The sequence below is a fragment of the Carcharodon carcharias genome, chromosome 16 (genome assembly GCF_017639515.1).
Source record: "Carcharodon carcharias isolate sCarCar2 chromosome 16, sCarCar2.pri, whole genome shotgun sequence".
Taxonomy (NCBI): Eukaryota; Metazoa; Chordata; class Chondrichthyes; order Lamniformes; family Lamnidae; genus Carcharodon; species Carcharodon carcharias.
In genome coordinates this window covers 15,282,839-15,306,868 of record NC_054482.1, presented here as the reverse complement: position 1 = coordinate 15,306,868, position 24,030 = coordinate 15,282,839, and the positions used below count along the sequence as shown (strand labels likewise).

The 24,030-nt window shown below is 45.4% G+C and overlaps 1 protein-coding gene and 1 long non-coding RNA gene across 2 annotated transcripts; one reads left to right on the top strand and one right to left on the bottom strand.

Annotated features, from left to right (window-relative positions):
- Positions 1 to 335: 335 nt before the first annotated feature.
- Positions 336 to 7,270, top strand: LOC121288859. The gene is made up of 3 exons (XM_041207658.1): positions 336 to 585; positions 4,827 to 4,866; positions 5,360 to 7,270. Exons 1-3 carry the CDS (start codon positions 412 to 414, stop codon positions 5,755 to 5,757), a joined length of 612 nt encoding a protein of 203 aa, XP_041063592.1. The 5' UTR covers positions 336 to 411; the 3' UTR covers positions 5,758 to 7,270.
- LOC121288860 lies at positions 4,604 to 21,855 on the bottom strand. The gene is made up of 3 exons (XR_005945462.1): positions 21,791 to 21,855; positions 9,301 to 9,379; positions 4,604 to 4,717 (listed from the first exon to the last, which is right to left on the bottom strand). It is a non-coding gene; the product is annotated as an uncharacterized LOC121288860 (long non-coding RNA).
- Positions 21,856 to 24,030: the final 2,175 nt, after the last annotated feature.

Below are 24,030 nucleotides of genomic sequence, written 5' to 3'. Positions count from 1 at the left end.
AGAGACCTCTTTATTCAGCTCCTTCCCATCTTTCTGTTCACACTTTAGGGGCAAGTTTCATTACCAGCTTATGCATCGATTTATGCAGTGGCTTTGGAATAAATAAAAACCTCAGCAGCCTCTCAAGTTGACTCAATGACCTACACCTTGCTTAGAATGAAAGTTTTTGGGTCAAAAAATAACAAGATAGCTTGTGTGAAAAAAAAAACTGAAATCAAAGCCCACAGTCTGCCTCCACACACTACATAAAGCAGCACCAGGGAATTTTAGAATCGTCACAGAACTTCCCCTGCGCTGGACAATAAAACTCAGTCGCGTTTCCAACACACAACACAGAAAAAGTTCCTTTTTGTGCAGGCTGCTCGCTCCCATTTTCTTCCCTTCTCTCCGCCCCTGACAACTGGAGCCCAGATGGACGAAGTCATAGATATGAGAGAGGATGCGGTCCGAGAGGTGGCCATCCAGCGTCAGAGAAGGAGGTTTCCCTTTGAGATTTTCAACATTTTGCTTACCGTTATCTGCCTGGCCACTGCGGCGCTTGTGGTCTACAGGCTGTTCCAGTCTCCAGTTGGAGGGCATCGCATGGTAAGCAGCAGCTTCTGCTTTACGATACAGGGTAGCAGTCATTGTCCAGGTATAGGGACACTTGTGTGTGTGTGTGTGTGTGTTTAAAACCGTGGCTACCAGCTCTTTATATGCACAGTTTCTCCCTTTCTCTGCTGAAGCAAGTTGTCAGACAGAAATGCAATGTAATTTGTACACATTCATTCATGCATGCATGACTGCAGCATTGGGAGAGAGAGTGTTGCAAGATGTGGCTCGGCGGAGTCCGCAGCACTCGAGAGGTTGCTTTTTTTTTTAGAAGGGGTTATCGGGTTTTGAGGGTAACCCCCCCTCCCCCCCCCCCCGCCTCCCTCCCTCCCTCCCTCCCTCCCCGCTTCTGTGCCCTGCAAAACCTCGAAGCCTGGAGGATGAAGGGCTGATGCGTCAGTCAGTCTGGCGGGCGGGATAGTGGGGGATTCGCTGAGAATGTGGGTGGTTGGTTTTAAACCAGAGGGGCCGAGCGAAGTCAAAAGTGTGCCGCAGCCCCGGGTTAGAGATGCAAGGGGGCTGGTTCGGGTCGGTGGGAGAGCGGAGCAGCAAGAGGAGGCTACGGGGAGGGTGGGAGGGGAGCTGCTCTTCGTATTTTCAGTCAGTGCCCCCCCCCCCCCCCCCCCTTGGGGGGTAGGGGGGGGGGGGCGAGATTTAAATAGGGCCGAAGTGAGGGGCAAGATCCACCAATGACCAGGACCAAGGCGCCCGCGAGCTCCGCGTGTCCAACTCTTCGCTCTGCGTAAATCTTTCCTGACTGAACACAAGCTGCGTGGTTGCTGACTCCCGCATCCGAGGGATCCGCTCGCCCGGGTTTGCAGCGGAGTTTGGCCGAGTGCCTCAGGCGCCTTACAACCGGAGTTGACAATGTCACCAGTGGGCTGTAGCTAATTACAGTCCAACCGCAAACGCTTAAACTATTTAATTGAGAGAGAAAAAAAAAACACCCTTGGGTGTCTGGTTGGAAAACCTAGACTGCGAGTGTTGGGCGGCTCGGTTCCGCTGTTTCTTTGCATTGGTTCCCTGATGAAATGCGTTCGCCTCGGCTCCTTGTGCTCCTGACACATAACCAAAGGCACTTTTTAAATTGCCCCTTATCAGTGAGATATAGCGAGAGGGTCCAGTTATGTTTACACTTTAGCAAACTCCAACACATAGCAATGAAGTTAGCGGCCAGTTAATGCGTTTTATAGTAATGATGGTGGAGGGATGAATGTTTTATTGGATACTGGGGAAAGATTGTTTAAAATTATTAATGATCTTCCCTCCCCCCTCCCCCCCCCCCCTCCTCTCTCTCTCTCTCTCATTGTGAGAGTGTTTGCGGTCCACTGTCACAGGCGTTTCACTGTGCTCCTGATCTGAAGCAGATCGGGAGCAGCGATAACAAGCCTGACAGACGTGAAGCAGTTAAAAAAAAAGATGAGTTGTCAAAGCTGCCGAGGCACTTTGAGGAGTGTGCAGTAGTTAGCAAAACACCTCGCCCCAAGGCAGTGCCTGTCAAGTGCTTCTGAAATAACGCAGTGGCCGAATTTTATACCCAGATCCTGAGTGGCTGTGCAACCAGGGATCCTTCATCAGTCGGTTTTTGTGTGTGTGTGTGTGTTTTGGCCGTATTTTATAGTTTAATATTCTCACTCGGGTCAGCTTAGTGGAAAATATTATCAGGAGTGTTGAGAGGGTCAGCGACTGCGAGAGGGAGAGACCGGATAGATCCAGCTGTGATTTGGCGCTTTACAGAACGTGAGATTTTTGACCAGGTTCGAATCTTCAGATCATTCCGTGTGTCCGGTAGGAATGTAGGCAGGGGTCTGGGCTCCCGTGTGCAATCGTTCATACAATTGGACCGAGGCAGAACGGCACTTGAAAGAGATGAAGTGAAGCCAGAACATGCGGGAAAAACTCAGCAGGTCTGGCAGCATCTGCAAGGAGAGAAACGGACTTAACGTTTCGAGACCCTATGCCCCTTCAGTTTCAGTTAGCTCTGTTTTTCTCTCTCCGCAGATGCTGCCGGACCTGCTGAGTTCCGCACCCCCCTCCCCCACACCAGCATTTTCTGCTTTTATTTCAGATTTCCAGTATTTTGCTTTTATTTAAAATAAACCACTGACATTTTCCAGCTCCTTTTGTGACCTCGTGGTGTTCCAAAGGGTGGGGCCAAGGTCACTGGGGGATTGGAACAACGGGACAGGAGGTTCCAATTTGATAGGTGGCTGGTAACGGAGCCAGTGCCCGTCAGCAAGGATTGAGATAATGGCCAGCAGTATTTTCAGTTTAACAAGAACTTGAATTTGGACAGGACCATGGGAAATTGCAAAATTTACAACCAATGAAGTGCTTTCAAAATAATGCAGTGACCAGATCATCTTTTTCCATGTACTGTAGGTTGAGGCATAAATATTGGCTATACCAGAAAGGGCTCTCCTGCTTTCTTCAAAATTTAGCCAAGGGATCCTCTGTGTTAGTATGGGAGACCAGAAGTGGCCTCAGTTTAACATCTCATCTGAATGACAGCACCTCCAACAGCCCAGCACTCGCTCAGTACTGCTCTGGGGTGTCAATTTGGATTGTGAGCTGAAACTGGGATTTAAACCCATAACCTACTGTCTCCAAGCTGTGAGTGCTGCCACTGATTCAAGCATTAGTTTAAGTGTTTATATCTCCTCATATATTTCACAACAGCCTTTTGTAGCTTCCGTGCAGATGGAACTGCAGTCATTAAGAGCCAACAGTTAGGTCAAACTTGCACATTGCTAAGATTAGCTCTGAAATTGTGAGTCATGGCAACATAGATGTATGGGTCCAGGCACTGTGTGAAAAGTAACTACCAGTTTATGCTGCAGCCAAGTGCACAGTATAATAAAGGTCAGGGAGTTCCAGATTTTCTTGTCCTGATCCCTCCATTTCTTCACCCCTCCCTCCCTATCTTTGTGACTTTTACCAGCTCATAAACCATCCAGAATACTGCTGGCCTTTGCACATCCCTGTCTACCTTCATTCCTACATTGTAGCTTAAGCAGCCCAGGCCTTACAATCTGGAATTCCTTCCATAACTCTCTCTGCCTCACTACTGCTTTTCTCCCTTTAAGATGCTCTATAGAATCCAACCCTTTGCATAGTTTTTTTTTGTCACTGCCCCCCCACCCGGCCCCGTTAACTCCACATGTGGCCTGGTGTCAGATTCTGTTTGATAATGTTCTTGTGAAGTACCTTGGGATGTTTTGCTTTGTTCAAGGTGCTATATAAGTGTTGTTTGATCCCTAACCAATGCAATGTGAGCTAACCTCAGCTGGATTCCAGGTTTGATTCCCAGCTTGGAACAACAGGAGAATGGAAAATTGGCTTCAGCACCCAGAACGATGAATGAAAGCTGGGAGGGGCAGTGTGATGTGGGGGAAATCGGACAGGATTCCTATTATTGATCAACATCCAGTTACCTCTGCTGTAGAATATATGTGTGGTCAGGATTGGATCGGGGGCAGTGGGTAATAGCTTTGCATCACTCCCTGGGCTGAGGTATCAGACTGTCCTGGTGTCTGTAAATCTATATTCTTGCAAGAGTCAATAACTTCATCAGACTGGGGGAGAATGTTGGAGTCTGGAAAATCATTTGTGCCAAAAAGTTATTCTTTTATTAAATTAATATGAAGCACACATGAAAGAAAGAGCTTGTATTTATTCAGCACTTTTCCACCATCAGGATATCCCCAAGTGCTTCACAACCAAGACATTACTTTGAAGGTGGTCACTGCAGACAAATGTAGCTGTTAATCTTCTTGCAGCAAGGTCCACAAGCTGTAATGTGATCAATGATCATCTGTCGCTGCTGGTGTTCTGTTGAGAATTGAATATTGCCCTGAAGATTGTGGGAGAATCCCTCAGCTCTTCTTGGAATAGAGCCAGAGAATCTTTTACATATGCCTGAGGTGGTTTGAGGGGGGGGGGTGGCGGGGAGGGGGGGGGGGCGATGTTGAATGTCTTATCCAGGAGACTGCTTTTCCAACAGTGTAGCACTCTCTGGATTTCATGTTCCAGTTTCTGGATTGTGCCTTCAATTCATGACTTTCTGTCTACCACACAAAAAGGCTGGCATCTGAGATATGACCATATTCTTGTAAGCAGAGTCTTTCTGTAATGTACCAGGATGATAAAAGGACAGCATCCATAATTTCTGACATATTATAAATAACACAAACCAACATGCAACTGATACTAACTTCTATTATTTGTTTCCTTAGGACTCCTTCATGTTTGTCATCCATGCTAAAGCAGCCAGCAGTAAGTATTCACAAATATAATTTCACAAATCCAAAACAATTAAATAACATTTTCTACCAGAACAATTCTTTTTTATATATAAAAAGAGACAGAATGTGAAGTAGTTTCCTCTGCTTTGAGGCATTTAATTCATATGTCAGTCTGGTGTGTGGGGAGCAAAGCCTTTGTAGCATTAGGTGTGTGTGTGTGTTTGTGTGCGCGTGTGCATGCATGTGTATGTGTGTGTGTAAGAAATATTATTTTACTAAACTCTTGTTTCACACCTCTTCAGAATGTCCCTTAACATTTATTCACCAAAAATAAAGCACATTGCATGTATTGAGAATGCCTATAAGGAGAGTATGAAGGATAAATTGCTCTGGGGATTTTTTTTCCATAACTTTGTTTGACACCCGACATGTTTTATAATCGGCTCAGCTGGGAGAACTGTTTTCCACTTTGTATTCTACGTTGGAGGGCCTTCTGACTTTCTCTCACTTTTCTCCTCTCACAGTCTCACAGGGAAAAGTTACATTCAATTCAAACAATAGTGCCTGGGTGAAGAATAACGCCATTGTGGTTCCATGTGATGGCCTGTACTTGGTTTATGCACATGCAAAGCCCACAAATGTGGACCATCCAACAAGAGTGACAATTAAGAAGGGGGTAGAGACTGACAGTCAAGCAAGCTGGCTTCTTCTGGACTCTGCAGAACAATCCCCCTTGATAACATCCTCGTTGCGTGTTAACAACATGCTTCACATGGAGCTCAACGTATCCACAGAAGATTTTGATGAAGAAGTCTATCTGGGGATTGCCTTGCTTCAAGTCCATCAAGACATAGTTTCCTGCCAGGAGATTATTCAAAAAAGCTGCAAGAAGAAAAGAAGTGGAATGGGTTGTGCCCTTTAACTCCATCCTTTGGGAAATATATTGTGCAATGATTGGAACAGGCAAGATGAGGATGAAATGTACATTGACTGTGGGAGGCTACTTTGAAATGGACTTAAGCTGAATTTAGATCACATTGGATAAAGTGGCAAAAAGGAGGTGGAGGTGTGTGTTTGTCTATGTGTGTGGGGAGGGGGAAGGTGAGTGCTCCATAGAGGGAACTGGCTGCTGAATTGCATTTTTGATTAATATAGAATGTAGAATAGTATATAAGAGACCTAATAGTAGTTAATTGGCCCAATGAAAAAGGAACTGAATCTGTATCTGATGCGAAACAGAGTGCTTGAAGTATTTAATAAACACAGAATTATTCTTTTACCAAGGGAGTTTGGGGCTGGAAACTGATGTCTGCCCCAAAATAGGGGGTCAGCAGTTGGGAAGGAAACTCAGAGCAGAGCAATCAGACAGAGACTCTGGATAGACTGAAGCTTGATGGGCTGAGTGGCCTTATTTTTCTGTTCTGGATTTTCTTGGTGTCCTGGACAGTATTTATCCTTCAACCAACATCACTAAAAAACAGGTGATCTGGTCATTATCTCATTGCTGTTTGTGGGATCTCACTGGGCGGTTCCTACATTACAACAGTGACTGCACTTCAAAAAGTGCTTAATTGGTTGTAAAGCACTTTGGGAAGTCCTGAGGTTGTAAATCACACTATTAAAAAGGGAAGTTCTTTCTTTCGTTTGTTCTATGTTGCCAACTTTCATCACATAATCAGGTGGTGGTAGGTGGTGTGGAGGACAGTGAGTTCCTAGATGTCTTTCTCTTTCACTTCAGAATGTAAAGCTTATTGCACCTATCCCACTCCCAGACTTCAAATTCTTAATATGGGAGTGGCGGTGGTAGACAAGTAAGGGGGCAGGTAGGTGAAATGTTCAATTCAGAGTAAATATGAGATTTTATTATTTTTTAAAAATGTACATTTTTACTACTTGATATTGTATAATGAAATACATGATGCCAAGTATTTTGCCTCACATGAGGGATTGGTACCATATTGAGGAAAGTGACCAAATTGGTTGTTTGTTCTCTAACCTAGTTCATTGCACAAAGCTAGTTTTAATACTGCACTATTGAATGTCTTGCCCAGTCTTTAAAAGTAAAACAAATGCCTCTTTTAGTGACCAAAATTTATTTGAGAGAGATTGCGCACAATCCTCAAAGACCTGTGTGTGTGCTGAGGGAGGAAAATTATAATCTCTGAAAATATCTAGCCTAAGATTATATTCATGAGTGTCTTAGGGCTGCAACATTCAAGGGGCATACAGCAGGCAAAGAAGCCTAGTTGGAATGTAGATTATTTGATCTAAGTGTTGTATTTATTTATTAAATGTATTGTAGTTATTTAATGGGAAAAGTAATAGTGCTTTTGAATAAGAAACTTAATGTTTTGATATTGTAACTAACTTTATTTTTACATGGAACTCTTTTTTGTACTGTTTTGATATGTTTACAAATAAACACAGAAAAGACAGAAATGTTCTCAAGACGTTCTCATTTGAGAAACTTTAAAAAGACTAACCAGGCAGGTAAATTGCACAATGTTTTTGGCACTGTGTAGGCATTGTCCAGTGTTGTAGAAGCCAGCATGAAGACAAACTGGGGACTATTTTGGGCCAACAGTACTAAGGTTTAAACCACTGATGAAGTTTAAGAATCAAAGGAATTGACCTAAGTTTACTTGCCTATCACATTTTTTTTTTGCTTTTAAGCAACATTTGGATAAGGTGACATTTAAAATCCAACAATTCTATAATAAAGCAATGCAATACTGAATGGACATTGTTACACATTCCCATGTGTGAAAAGCCTTTACCGCTTACAGCAGTCCTTGGGAGTCTTTTGCTGTTCCTTGACTTGATCCTGTCTGGATTATGGAGAAGTTACAGCACCAGATCAGGTCTTACTATCTCACTTATGACTCAGTGTCATTTTTTTTGACAACATGCATCATGGGATGTTTTAGCAAGTTTGAGGTACTATATACATGCAAATCATTGTTTGTTAAGTCACTGAATACTGAATACTTTTTGTACTCCAAATTGTCTCATCAGCCAACCACAGTTCCCCAAAGCCCAGGAAGTGTGAATGCACTGAATGTAGGGCAGGCTAGTTAAAAGCAAAATACTGCGGATGCTGGAAATCTGAAATAAAATCAGGAAATGCTGAAATACTCCAGTGGCAGGATTTTACACCAGCGGGATTTTCCAGTCCCACCGAAGCCAATGGACTTTTAAACAGCTCCCCGCATTTGACAGTCCCACCACCGCTGTGACAGGGCTGTAAAATTCCGCTCTAGGTCTGGCAACATCTGTGGCGAAAGTAAAAGAGTTAACATTCCAGGTGGATGACCAAGTTCTGTTGAAGGATCATCAACATTAACTCTGTTTCTCACTCCACAGATGCTGTCAGACCTGCTGAGTTTTTCCAACATTTTCTGTCTGTATTGCAAACCATTACCTAACCATGGAACTTTGGGCACTGGTTGCTTCCCATTACTGCCTCTTAATTTGGTATTGTGTAGTGATTATGGATTGTCACCACAATATTTGTCTGGACACTAAGTGATAGTAGCTCACTGTAGCACCAGGCTTGAAGGTCTGTATTTTAATCTTTGAATTTCAAGTTAAGTGAATCTTTTTCCATATTTATTATTGATTTGTTTTCTTTACTGTGTACCAGACTAGAATAAAGATCTCGGGCACGTTTCATATCTCTGTTTTAAAGGTTTCTCAATCCAATGTCTTAATCATTTGACAATCTCCAGTTCTCGTACAGGGACTGTAATTTTATTTTTGTGACTAAGTTTTTTTTGGTGATGGAATATTTTAGCTTTTAAAGTTCTTTTTAAAATCAATTTGACTCAAAATCATATGATTCTCCACTTCAGAAGTCAAGTTCACTGTCCCTGTCCCACTCTCAGGTCAGGATTTCCCCTTTGCAAGACAATGAAATGTTCAGTTCAGGCCAAATATGGGTTATTTTAAAATGTATGTTTTTACTATGTGATATTTAATGATAAAGTACCTGATGCCAAGTTTCATTTTCATTATAATAGTTTTAGTTTATGCTCCCCATGAGTAAATCCCCAACCGATTTACTTCATCACATCCTAGGAAATGGAATCTCTCACTTCCAAATGAATGGACTGCTTTCCAACACTGGACCAGTCTGAGTCTGAGTGGATGGCATAAAAGCTGTGAGAGAAAGTTTCCTGATTCCAGGAACTATTAGGTACCCACAGTGCATCATTGATCTCATAAGAATGAGGAGTTGGAGTGGTGTCATCTCCATAAGGTGGAGAAGTGCTTGACTCCAAGGTAACTGAGCATTGTCACTCCACTCTTTGGGGTAAGCTTACTTTCTTTCATTTGCGCTTGGTCCAGAAGGTGGTGCGCTAAATTGCAGCAGGACATTGAAAAACTAAGCTTGGAGAGGGGAAGATGAAAAGATGGAACACCCTTAAATAGGGTAGTTCTTAGTTAGAGAGCACAACCAACATACTTGTTAATGATTTTCTGTTGCCTTCAATTAGTCCAGACCAGCAGCCTGAAGGAAGTGTTCTTGTAGAGTAGCTTTCAACCTTATAAAAGTGACAGTGATTTATTTTTCAGTACAGATAACACCATATAACACTTTCACTCTTAAATCTGATGCTCTATTGATTTTTCAAGCATCATTAATAGGATCAAATCATACTTGAATGCATAATATTACAACAACGTTTATATCTATCATTCTTAATGTAATAAAACATGCCATGGTTCGTCACAGAGGCATTATAAAACAAAATATTACACTGAGCCACATAAGGACATGTTAGGGACAGATGACATAAAGGTTGGTCAAACAGACCAAAGGGCTCAACTTGAAAATAATAAAAAATTAAGGTGACTGAGTGAAGCTCCATTTTAAGTTGCTTAATTCAACAAGAGCCAGTGTTTATGGTGTAGCAAATTACACTCTCTGAGTAAAGCAGCTTCTCTTGCGTTCACTATCGGATTTATTGGTGACTATCTTATATTTATGGCCTTGAGTTTTGGTGTCCCACACAAGCGAAAACATCTCTGTGGGAGGAATCGTCCCAGATTTGCATTGAATATGGTGGCGGGTGGGAAAAAGAATGTTTTACCCACTGGCTGAATGGCTGCATTTCATGTCTTATTAATCGTGCATTTTCGGGAAACACACCATTTCGCTGCGGCAGCCTCTGATTTGCCTGCCAACCCGTCACCTCGCCACTTCATCACACCGAGCACCATATTTAAAGTGCAGCCGCACACACACCTCTCAGTGCTTCCAGCCTGGGACTGCTGCACAGAAGACATGGCTCCGAAAGGCAAGAAGACTGCAGCCCCCTGATTCGGTGATGCATCGCCTTTTGGATGCTGTGGAGGCCCCACTGTGAGGTCCTCTTCCCCCGCTCTGCCTGCAGGATGGGCAGCAACATCACCAATCCAGCTTGGGAGGCAGTGGCAGCGGTGGTCAGTGCCAACGCCCTGCAGGAGAAGACAGCCATCCAGCACCGCAAGAGGATGAATGATCTCCTCTGTTATTCCAAGGTAAGTCACTCTTCTCATCACTCTCAACTCACACACTCACAAACCCATCACACATCCACAGGGCCCTCACTCACTGCCGGTTCAAGGGACATCACCATTCACTCTCTCATACACACAACTTCATTGTCCTCATCCTGTCCTTGGGACCACTCACCAACCACACTTGCCAGGCATACTTATCACCTGGCCTGGCAGGTGTCCTCTTCATCTGTATTCAGGCAGGACAGGCTGGCACACACCAAAAGGGTGAGGTCACAGACCGGTGGAGGAATACCCGACATCAAGGCTCTCACATACTTTGAAAACCGAGCCATCCAGCTGGCCGGCGAGGATCTGGACCATTCCTGTGCTGACGGTGAGGTCAGCGGTGCTCAACCAAGTGAGGATCCAGCAGTGCAACATCCGTCAGATAACCATGCTGTGAGTGATGTGTCCTGGTTCACAGGCCACTGCCTTCTACTAATTATACCTCCTTGCTTTTGCAGGCACGCCAGGGAAACAGCTGACAGGGTCCACGACCCAGGTACTTGACTGAAACCCTGGAGACATCACAGAAGAGGAATTTGCTGAAACCCTCATTGAAGATCTGTCACAGTGCTCACCCACATCCTCCACCAGCACAGAGACAGGCACCTCAGAATAGCCTCAGGGTCACAATCTAGTGAGCATATTGCATTGTCTGATCCACAGCAGGTGGTGGCAGGGACTTCCCAGGTTTCTGGCAGTCAGAGGACTGCTGGAGGCCAGAAATCTGCTGAGTCCCAGTCAGATGAAGAGCCTCTGGACTCGGTCATACCTCAGTCACTGGAGCTGCAAAGGCAGCTCTGGAACATCAGGAAGGGATGTCCACTGCATTCCTCAGATTGCAAGGCATGATGGAGGAGTCGGTCTGCATTCAGTCAGAGGTGATAGTGCCGGCATGCCAATGCACTGAGGTCAACACTGGTAGAATGGTGGCTGCCATGGAGACCTTGGTCCATTTCATTAGTCCTCCACTGCTGCGCGGGCTGAACTCCATTGCTGATACCATAGTTGGCCTCCAATAGTGTCAACAGGAGAGGGGTGCAGGGCAGCTCGATCTCACTCCAGCTGCCCCTCCTCCTCAAGGAGTCAGCCAGGGACCTTGGGCACCCACAGGGAGGAGGATCAGCAGATCCACACACTGGGACCATCCACCCAGGTGACTCTGGGAGTGTCCGGCCCACCTGAATCCCCTTTTCCTGTGACCCCAGCAAATCCAGCTCCACAGGCTGAGGCGGGCGTCACTGCCACACAGCAGGACCCCGAAATCAGGTCGGGGCCCTCCAGAAGACATTGGTCAAGGTCAGCACAGGCAGTCCCAGTCAGCAGGCTGCCTCCATCTCCACTGTGGATGTCGGGGGAAGCACCAAGACATAGTGACATTGTTAAGAAGATGCAGTTGCCAGCCTGGGCACGGGTGTTAATCGCTTGTACAATAATGTTCACTTTGTTAATAATCTCCCAAGAATGTCTCCTTGCCTATTGCTCCTTGTTCTGATGAGCAGTGGTTGGGTTGCTCAGATGTGAAACCCTGTTTCCTGCATAAAAAAGGCAGTTGCCTCAGCCCAGGGCCTCCTCCCTGTGCTTTGTGTAACCTTCCCAGCACACTGATGGTGCGCCTTCACAGTCACTGGACAAATCAGTCATGCCTGCACCTCGATGAGGATTATCATTGTTACCAGAATGCCTTGGGCCAGCAGCAGAGAGTTCCGTCATTCTCTCTGTGTAGCCCCAGCACCTTTGAGGGGCGACTGGCCCCCATCTCATCAGCATCTGTGTCTGGTAACATGTGGTCCTGAAGGGTTCAGCTCATGAAGGATGCCACAGGGTCAGGAGAAGTTAAAGTTTCCCAGCTGCACCTCCATGATATGACTCTGTTCACAGAGTGCAAGCGAGGTGCATCAGCAAGACAGGAGTCAGACATTCACTTAATCTATGTGAGGATCTATGGAGTGTCCCCACTGCATGTCGTCATCATCCTCCTGGAATTAGGGACTATGGACATCCGCTGCGTCTCCGTGGCAGGACTCTTATCACAAAGGATATGTGCGCTGCCATCAGCCAGACAGGAGTTAAACGTTCACAGATGCAATGTGAGGATCTATGCTGCCTCCTCGTTGCACATCGTCATCATCTTCCATGAACCTAGCAGCTATGAGGGGATCCTGAGCACACCTGCCTCACCTGGCCGTTGCCATGGCATCATCGCTGTCATCCTCACCATCGGGAACTTCCTCACCCTCATCCCCTTCAACATCTCCTCATCGGAGGAGAAAGTGCAGCTCCTCTATCTCCTCCTCAGCCAGCTCCTCTCCCTGTTGCAGCACCAGCTTGTAAAGGGTGCAGCAGACGATGATGATGTGTGACATCCTCTGTGGACTATATTGCAGGGCTCCACCAGACCGGTCCAGGCACCGGAACCTCATCTTCAACGATTTGGCCCACCACGGTGCAAGTCGCAGTGTGAGCCTCGTTATACCTTCTGTCTGCTGCAGTCTGAGGCCACTACGCAGATGTCATCAGCCACGTCCTCTGCGGGTAGCCCTTGTCCCTGAGGATCCAACCCTGCTGCAGCCTCTCTGGACTCCGAAAGTCACCAGGGATCTTGCATCCTGGCATTCCTGATCCCGGGCAAAATGCACAAAGTTCTGCGCCTTCGTAAAAATGGCATCTGTGACCACATGGATGCATTTGTGGGTGGAGGCTCGTGATGTGGAGCCCTGAAAAGAGACACTGGCGTAAAAATTGAGTGCCATGGTCACTTTGCCCTCTATGTCCCCGTGGCGCCAAATCCTGCAGCAAGTGGCAGACGTGACTGCTCAGTTCCCTGCACACGCTCAGTCTTCAGTGGCATCTGGTCTCAGCCATCTGCGGGAATGACAAGTGCCGTCTATAGACCCTGGGTCTAACTAGGCGCCGACCAGTGACGGTTCTGAAAGACAGAAGCAGCACAGCTAAAAAAGTGCACAGCAGAGGAATTTTGGCAGTATTAAAAGGCATATATGTAACTGCAAGGAACATAGTAAATAAAGCCGATGAGCTGAGGGCACAGGTAGACACATGGCAGCATGATATCATCGTTATAATGGAAACCTAGCTTAAGGAGGGGCAAAAATGGCAGCTCACCATTCCTGGATATAGAGTTTTCAGGCAGGATGGAGAGGGGGATAAAAAAGGTGGGGGTGTAGCATTATTGGTTAAAGAATCAATCACAGCTGTGAGGAGGGATGATATACCAAAATGAAGCATCAAATGAGGTCATATGGGTTGATCTCAGAAATAAAAAAAGGGTAGCCACACTGCTAGATAGGTACTATAGAGCCCCAAATATGGAAGATAGTTAGAAGGGCAAATATAGGGCAGTAATCGGTGGGGACTTCAACAGTTCCAATATCAGTTGGGATACGAACAGTGTGAAGGGCACAGAGGGTGCCAAATTCTTGAACAGCATTCAAGGGAACTTTTTTAGCCAGCACGTAACAAGCCCAACGAGAGGGGACGCAATTCTAGATTTAGCCTTAGGAAATGAAGCTGGGCAAGTGGATGAAGTAGCAATGGGAGGAGGGGCATTTTGGAGACAGTGACCATAATATCGTTAGATTTAGCATCTTTATGGAAAAGGGCAAAGATAGAACAGGAGTAAAAGTTCTAAATTGGGGGGAGACAAATTTTACAAAGCTGAGAGGTGAGCTGGCGAGAGTGGACTGGATACAGCTATTAGAAGGAAAAACTGTGTGGAAGGCATTCAAAGGCAAGATTCTATGGGAACAGTGTAGATATGTCTCCACAAAGAAAAAGAGTGGTACTGCCAAATCAAGAGCCCCCTGGTTATCCAGAAGAATACAGGCCTAGATAAAGCAGAAAAAGAAAGCTTATGACAGTCACAAAAGATTTAATACTGTAGAAAGCCTGGAGGAGTATAGAAAGTACAAGGGTGAAGTAAAAATGGAAATTAGGAAAGCAAAGTGAGGATAAAAAAATATTGGCAGGTAAAATCAAAGAAAATCCTAAGATGTTTTTACTGGTACATTAAGAGCAAGAGAATAACTAAGGAAAGGGTAGGGCCTATCAGAGGTATACATAGTAACTTGTGGGTTGATGCAGAAGATGTGGGCAGGGTTCTCAATGAGTACTTTACCTCTGTCTTCACAAAGGAGAGGGATGATGCAGGCATTCTAGTTAAAGAGGATGAGTGTGGCATATAAGATACAATAAGCATAGTGAGAGAGGAGGTACTGGAGAAACTGGCATCCTTAAAGGTGGATAAGTCACCAGGGCCAGATGGGTTGTATCCCAGGCTGTTGAAGGAAGCCAGGGAGAAAATAGCAGATGTTCTGAGGATCATTTTCCAAACCTCTTTAGATACAGGCAAGGTCCCAGAGGATTGGAGGTCTGTGAACATTGTATCATTATTTAAAAAGGATGCAAGGAATAGGCCAGAAAATTATAGGCTGGTCAGTCAGACTATGGTGGTGGGCAAATTATTGGAAGCAATTCTGAGAAACAGGATAAACTGTCACTTAGAAAGACATGGATTGATCAGGGATAATCAACATGGTTTTGTTAGGGGAAGATCATGTCTTACTAACTTAATAGCATTTTTGAGGAAGTGACAAGGAGGATTGGTGAGGGTAGTGGAGTGGATGTTGCCTACATGGATTTGAATAAGGCATTTGACAAGCCCCACATGGCAAACTGGTCAGAAAAGTGGGATCTCATGCGATACAGGGGAAGGTGGCAGGTTGGATCCAAAATTGGCTCAGTGACAGGAAACAAAGGGTAAAGGTCAATGGATGTTTTTGTGAATGGAAAGTGGTTTCCAGTGGTGTTCCACAGGGCTCAGTATTGGGGCCCTTGCTGTTTGTCGTATATATTAATGATTTGGACTAAAATGTGAGAGGCATGTTTGTGAAATTTGCAGATGACACAAAAATTGGCCATGTGGTTGATAGTGAAGAGGATATCTGTCAATCCCAGGATTATATCAATGGTTTAGCTGAGTGGGCAGAGAACTAGTAAATGGAATTCAATCTGGAGAAGTGTGAGGTAATGCATTTGAGGAGGGAAAACAAAACATGGGAATACTCAATAAATGGGAAGTTATTGAGAGGGATTGAGGAAGTGAGAGACCTTGGAGTGCATGTCCATAGGTCCTTGAAAGTGTCAGCACAGGTGAAGTAGGTGGTCAAGAAAGCATATGGAATGCTTTCCTTTATTGGATGAGGTGTAGAATACAAAAGCAGGGATGTAATGCTGGAACTGTATAAAGTGCTGGTTAGGCCACAGCTGGAATTTTGTGTACAGTTCTGGTCACCACATTACAGGAAGGACATAATTGCTCTGGAGACAGTGCTGAGGAGAATTTCAAGAATGTTGCCAGGGCTGGAAAATTGTAGCTATGAGGAAAGATTGGATAGGCTGGGGTTATTTTCCTTAGAACAAAGGAGGCTAAGGGGTGGCCTAATTGAGGTGTACAAAATTATGAGGGGCCTAGATAGAGTAGACAAGAAAGATTTGTTTTCCCTAGGTGAGGGGTCAATTACAAGGGACCATAGATTTAAGATGATTGGTAGAAAAGTTAAAGGGGACATGAGGAAAAACTTTATCACCCAGAGGGTGGCAGGTGTCTGGAATTCACTGCCTAAATTGGTGGTTGAGGCTGAAACACTCAACTCATTTAAAAGGTACCTGGATCTGCTTCTGAAGTGCTGTAACCTGCAAGGCTATGGACCAGGTACTGGAAAGTGGGATTAAAATGAGCGGCTAGTTTCTTTTTTTGGCCAGTGCAGACATGATGGGCTGAAAGGCCTCTTTCTGCACTGTAACTTTTCTATGGTTCTATGGTTTGCTGTGGCTCTTCAGCGGCAGGCGTGGGAGTCCCAGCCATCCCTTCTTCCTGATGGTGCTGCTTCTCTCTCTGCCCAGCCAAGTGCCTCTGTCGCTCTCTCCTCTGTCATCTCTGCTCTCTGTAAGCCATGAGGAATACAGCTAAGTCACTGGGCTCCATGGCTACTGACAGACTCCTCCTGCAGGATTAGAGAGAGAGAGGCATGTGGGTTAGCTTGGGTGTACTAATTACCTCTCTTGGTTAAGCCTGAAGGCCTCTTATTGCACCCCAGAGAGTGCTGGCCACTGCTTGGATGGCCAGAGTTTAGTGAGGTGCATGGCTGCCTGAAACCCCACCCACCTCCACCCCACTCCACCCCAGCGATTGGCAGCAGCTTTGCCCACTGACTGCATGCTGTGCTCTCAGCTCGGGCGCAAGCGTTCTCCGAACCCGCACTGCAAGGCTGCATTGTTGGCTTGAATCATGAGGAAGACTGGTCCAAACCGTGATGCTGACACTGCAAGGGACTGTGAGCGCCTCTGCCATTGACTGTTCTATGGCCAGCTTTAGCAAGGAGATTGTACAATGTGCCCAGTCGTCCAATTGTTCTGAATTCCACTAAAACACTCATTAGTTTGCAGTCTGTGCCTGAGGGGTGAAAAGCTCTGGAGCACTTGTCCTCCCAATTCTCCTCAACTGCAGTGCATCCCGTACCCCCAACTTGCTTCAACCTCAGTGCAGCCCTTGACCAACCCAACTCTCTTCAACTGCAGTACATCCCTTGCCACTCCCGCCATGCACCCCAACCCCCCACCCTCCCCAAGTCACTCCAACCACAGTGCAGCTCTTGCCCACCCCAACTTGCCTCAACTGAAGTGCGGCTCTTGCCCCCCGTCCAATCTCCTCAACCACAGTGCAGCCCCATGTCCCAGCTCCGCACTGTCAGCCAGCCAGGAAATTGCCTGTGCCTTTGCCTGAATGCACGGCACCTCAATCTTCAGGTCCAGCAGGCGACCTGCGTGAGCACTGTGCAACATTATTGTGGACTCACCTCCGAATTCCACTCAAAGTGCAGCTCGCCAGGCGCATGCCTTATAAGAAAACAAAAACAGAATTACATGGGAAAACGCAGCAGGTCTGGCAGCATCGGCGGAGAAGAAAAAAGTTGACGTTTCGAGTCCTCATGACCCTTCAACATGCCTTATAAGTGCTGTTGTGAAACATGTTGGTGTGATTCCCAGATGATCCAGTGTGGGATGGTGATTCCAGCAAGCAGAGTTTATAATGATATGCAGGCGTATTAAAATGAAGCTTTCAACGTCCGGCGGTGGGAAATGTGGCCCGTCTTTGACAGGCAGAGCGGACGATTGTAAACTGGTTTTACAACGTTGTGAAACCGATTTTTGACCTTCCTGCTATACTGTCTGCTGACGTCCACCATGACGCCCGACGCCAATGAGCATGGAAAATTCCACCCTGCCAAGATTTTTCATAATTTTAAAAACCTCCATCAAGTCACCTCTCATCTCCTTGCTTTCCAGAAGAAATAGCCCCAGGATGAATCATATTTTCCTGATAGGTAATATCACTTTTGAAATGCTAACCTCTCTTAAACTTCAAACTCCATGGACCATAAAATGCCAGCACCGTATATACTCAAGTAATTGTTGATCTCATGTATAAGTTGACCCCCAACATTTGGTCAAAAAAAATCATTAATTTTTCATATATCTTCTATATAAGTCGTCCCCCGACTTCTAACCAAAGAAAACCAACCTCTTTGTACTTACCATCTGCTCGCGGCTGAAGTCGATCTCGTCCTGGTATGAACCTACTCATTGATAGAATCATAGAATAGCACACCACTGAAGGTCGCTATTCAGCCTCTCGTGTCTGTGCATATCAACACTTGGTGTCAAGGCTACTTTTGGTCTCAGGGTGGTTGGGAACACCCCCAGCCTGGCATCCCTGTGACAGTGAGAAGATGGGACAGGGTGGATCTCAACCCTTTGAAATGATTACTCGTGTAAAAGTCAACTTCCTACTTTTTGGCTAAAGGTTTAGTTTTAGAAACTTGACTTTTGTGTGAGTATATACAATAGATAAAGGGAAATATGGGTGGAAGTTCATTATATAATAGTTTAGGGTGATTTCAACCTAGCTTGATTAATGGGAAACTGACGAGAGTAGGATTGGCATCCTAATTTACACCCACCTTACATTCCATTAAATCAATTGCGTGTCAGTGAGACCTTCCTGAATTACCCTCTATTTGTTCGCAAGATTAAGTCATGTCTGCTTTGGTTAAACAATTACATCATTGTATGAAAAATCACATTGTGGCCAAATGTGTTTTTGTTCTATGGCAACATTTGGAATGGTGCAAAGCCATTCCTTATTGGGCCAGCTCCAAAAAAAATATGTGCTGCTCTGTATATATTGTTGCAGCATACAATTCTCAGCATCCCAGACTTTTACAATAGTTCATTGCTTGGGTTAAGGAAAGATCCCTTCACCTGTTAAATGCTAGAAGTTGGAAGATAATCCTTATTCCATCCTCAAACATTTCAAACACCCGCTTGAAAATAGGTAGCACTGCCCCTGGGACTTAAGGTTGCCAGCCTTCCTGGATTGCTCTGGAGTCTCCAAACATTAAAGATTAATCTCTAGGACACCGCTAAGAGTAAGCCAGGAGAAAAAAAAAGAAACACACAGGGGTTTTTAAAAAGCGTGTGTTTTATAAAATACAATTCTTTGAATAGTTTTGCTCACTTGTTAGAAACCTATTGGCCTGGGAGAAAAGGGATATTTTACTGCCAACCATGAACAAATTGGGTAATAATGTCTTCTCACTTTGCAATTAGCAGTGCATGTTGGAACCAATTTAGAGAATGTGGGGTGGGGTGGTTGGAAGTCTCACGATGGCACCTCTTGGAGGATAGCCAACCAGAGTCGGCAATAGGGCTGCCAAATGTGATTAAATGTATTCCTGGAGGTTTTATCACATGACTTGGCCCCATGCTCCAGCCTTTAGTCAGCCAATCCTTGTGACCTACTGCCTACCTACGCCAACTGGAAAGCAAAAAGGCTGAATCCTTCACTCAGGGGGTGGTGAATCTTTGGAATCTTCTACCCCAGAGGACTGTGGAAGCTCAGTCATTGAGCAAGTTCAAGACATAAATCGCTAGATTTCCAGATCTGAATGACATCAAGGGATACGGAGATAGTGGGGAAAACGGCACCAGAGGTAGATGATCAACCATGATCTGTTTGAATGGTGGAGCAGCTTTGAATGGGCCAAATGGCCTACTCCTACTGCTATTTGCTATACTCCGATGTTCCCTCTACTCCCCATACACCCAGCTGGATGATGCTTGACTGGCAGCCAAGCAGCCTTTATTTTCCCATTTTCAATAGTTTTGTATCTGGTAAAGAGAAACATTCATTTTAAAAAAAACTGTCTTTTTTAATGTCCCTATGATTTTTCCCCAGGATTGCACACAGCGGTATCAATTCAATTCCTGGCGACTCCAGGCCAATCCTGGAAGGCTGCCGACCTTAGCTGGCAATCAGACTGTGGCCTGGACATTCTGGCCCGTTGTGGCGGGACCGGTTGTGAGAGATTCGGCGACCCAGCCAAAAGCCTGTGCACTTTCAGTGGGACCGGGGGAACTCCGATGGTAGGTGGGGGTGGGAAATCCCACTCTGTGACTCTGTATTCTAACTTTGGAAAGGTAAAGGAAAATGCAGGCACAAGAGGCAGCATTGTGTTTGATTGGTGTACAGGAACACAAACAATATTCTAGTAAGTGAGCAAATAGAGAAAATGTAGAATTTTGGAACCTTCTGGAATCTCCTCAATGGGCCCCAAATTTTTAGCATATCCTAGTTTGAAAATCTATGCCCTTTATCCAACAGCATATGTCAGACCTACCTGTTCAGATCACAGAACCACAGAATTTTAACGACACAGAAGGAGGTCATTCGGCCCATAATGTCTGCACCGGCTCTCCGAATCAGCATTATGACCTAGTGCCATTGCCCAGTCTTTTCCCCGTACCCCTGCACATTGTTTCTATTCAAATAATCATCTAATGTCCTCTTGAGTGCCTGGATTGAACCTGCCTCCACCACACTTCCTGGCAGTGCATTCCAGACCCGAACCACTCGCTGTGTGAAGAAACGGTTTCTCTCACGTCACATTTCCTTCTTTTGCAAATCATTTTAAATCTGTAACCCTCGTCAAATATCCAACAGTTGCAGAGGAAAACTGGTCTTCTGATCCAAAACCTTGAATCTTGTTGGTCTCCCAGATCTGAAGACAAAGATTGGACCAGCAAAAGGAAGAACATGCATTTATAACAATGACCATGGAACTATTGCCGATTGTTGCAAAAACCCATCTGGTTCACTAATGTCCTGATCTGGCCTACATGTGACTCCAGACCTATAGCAATGTGGCTCTCAAATGCACTCTGACCAAGGGCAATAAGGGGATGGGCAATAAATGCTGGCCTAGCCAGCGACACCCACATCCCATGAACGAATACACAAATAACTTTTCATAACCCCAGGACATCCAGAAGGGCTTTACAACAAATGAGGTACTGTACTTTTAAACCTTTGTCACATAAGGGAATACAACAGCCAAATTGCACACAGCAAGATCCCACAAACAGATAAATAACTAGATTAACTGTTTTATCTGCTTGAGGGACAAATGTTGAACGTGACAATGAGGGCAACTCACTTGCTCTTCTTCAAGCCCTGCAGCATCCTTTATATCCAATTGAGAGGGCAGCCAGCCAAGACAGCACTGCTGACAGTGCACCACTGCCTCAGTATAATGCTGGAACGTCAGCCTAGATCCATGTTCAAGTCTCGGGAGTGAAACATGACTTTCTAACTTTGAGATAAGAGGGCTACCACTGAGCCACAACTGATGCAATAGTTATACCGACCAGGAGCCGGGCATTTAGACAACTGCTTATCCTGCTGGATATCCAGCTCTGAATTTGTTCGTCCAATATTGGAAGCCACGTCCCCATGAAGTGTAAATCAGTGACCAAATCCCCAATGGGGTCTGATTGGTAGAGTAATGGTGAAAGCGCCGGACGAATGTTTTATGCCCCCTCCCCGCCACTGCCGCGAAACAAAATCATAATATATTTGCGGATCAAAGCACATCGGCTTAGTAGGAAATTTCCACAAGAATATCATCAGAGCAAAGCAAAGAGAAAGACGCAGTACAAGAATCTACAGTACTGAAAAAATAATGATCAAAAATGAAAAGAAACACAACTTCCGAAAGACACACGAGAGCCTTTCTGTACATTCCCCCCAGTCATTCACAGAAAGGTGTAAATGGCCGCAAATACTTTCAAATCCAACAGAACCAAACATATTACTTTGGTCTCAACTTTATCAATTGTATTCACTAACAGTGTGGTCCGTGGAATAGACTCTCCTTGTTTACAGGTTTATAATTATTTCCATTGATTTTCAATCCTTTAATGTTACTAATAGGATGCGATCATTCTGTTTGGTTTTAACCGTACTGATGTAATGAGAATCTGGTGCTCACCAGAAATCACGGTCCAGATATTATACGACTTTTGTCAGTGTGCAGGTACACCCTCCTTCCAATCAAGTAGTTTATTATTTGAAAAAAAAAACTTTAACTGCTTGACTAGGCAATGGCTTGGATTTTTTGGCCGGGATTTTCCGGCCCCACCTCCGGCGGATGATGCGCACCCCGCCCCCCACCCCCCTCTCCCCCCGCCACCTCCCCACTTGCAGCGGGACCGGAAGATCCCGCCGGCGGCGTGGACAGGGGTTGTGGGAAGTGTCGCCCTCTGAGAGAGCCAAACATTTGATCGTGAGAAAGCAGAGCTGTGAATTTCATGCAAAATGACTCTCACATTTTCCTAAATAACAGCAGCTGTCACACTGGGAAGTAATTTATGGTGTGTGAAGTATTTTTGGACACCTCTGAAACATGTGATGAAATGACGCAAAAATACTATTCCTCCCACGTTTTGTGCAAGTTTCAGCCAAAGAAAGTCCAGTTTTTGGAAGTTGTTCCCACCTCCGAAATGGATGTTTGCAGCCAGAAAGTTAACAAGCAGAAGTTAACTATAAAATGCAAAGCATGAAAGTGCCATTTTGGCAATGGCACCAGCAAACACATCTTCCCCTCTGCTCCCCTGTTGGTGATGGCAAATTGATTGGATCAGAGCTAGTGGCAGTGAAGGAAGCGTGGGCGGGCGCTTGGAGTGGGAATTCCCCATTCATACACAGCTGATCCTTGGGATATACACAGCTTTCTTCCACCACGCTCGAAGCCATGCTAACCTTTTATTTATGCCTGATTTCTCTCACATTCCTTCTCCTCTGCTATTCTGCTGTAACCTGGACTCATCTTTGGTTCCATTACTGCCACATTACCAGCCCCGTTTTACTAGGGAATCACCCCTGCCTTCCACACTATCACAGACGTCATGACACATCCCCAGCTTCCAATCTTCCTCCCTTTCTTGTTTGTTTTAAAAGCTAGTTTAAAAGCTAGCCATTCCACTTCTGAACAAAGGTTGTTTATTGATTTGAAACAGAAACTCTGCTGATTTCTCCCGCAGATTCTGTCTGACTCATTGAGTGTTTCCTGCGTTTTCTGTTTTTAACTTTATCACCATGAAACTGAAGATGCAGAAAATTTGGATTTATTTGAATACCTGGCGCTATGTGCTGACCACTACCTGACCAACTTGTAGTCGAGGGTGCTTTTCTGAACATACCTTTCTACAAGGGCAGGTGGTTTGCTGTGGCCCAAGTGAAAGGCAAGTCAGCAGCAATGTGACCAAGCCTGTTTGTAGATGAAGGCTGTATCCATTGCTTAATTCAACTGCATCTATAAGGGGTCATAAAGAACGGATGAGAGGCTGAAGCTTAGTCTTAAGGTATAATCCAGTGCAATCCATGTAGAAACGTGTTAGTTTTTATGCCAGCGTGGTCCCAGTGAGACACCCAAGCATTTACCAAGTCCCCATTTTTTTTTCATTCATGGATTCCCTCATCATTGAGGGTAGGGATATTTGTGGAGCCTCCTCCTCCAGTGAGTTGTTCCATTGTCCACCACCATTCATGACTGGATGTGGCAGGATTGCAGAGCTTGAATCTGATCCATTGATTGTGGGATTGCTTAGCTCTGTCTATCGCATGCTGCTTTCGCTGTTTTGCATGCAAGTAGTCCTGAGTTGTAGTTTCACCAGGTTGACAACTCATTTTTAGCTATTTCTGGCGCTGCGCCTAGCATGCCCTCATGCACCCTTCATTGAACCAGGGTTGATCCCCTGGTTTGTTGGTAATGGTAGAATGGGGGAATGCTGGACCATGAGGTTACAGATTGTGGTTAAGTATAATTCTGCTGCTGATGGCCCACAGCATCTCATGGATACTGAGCCTAGAGTTGCTAGATCTGCTCGAAATCTATCCCATTTAACATGGCGGTCATGCCACACAACACGACGGAGGGCACCTTCAATGTGAAGATGGGATTTCATCTCCACAAGGACTATGCAGTGGTCACTCCTACCGATACTGTCATGGACTGGTGGACAGAATGGTGAGGATGAGGTCAAGTATGTTTTTCCCTCTTGTTGGTTCCCTCACCACCTGCCGCAGACCCAGTCCAGCAGCTATGTCATTTAGGATTCAGCCAGCCGGTCAATAGTGGTGCTACCAAGCCACTCTTGGTGATGGACATTGAAGTCCCTCACCCAGAGTACATTCTGTGCCCTTGCCATCCTCAGTGCTTCCTCCAAGTGG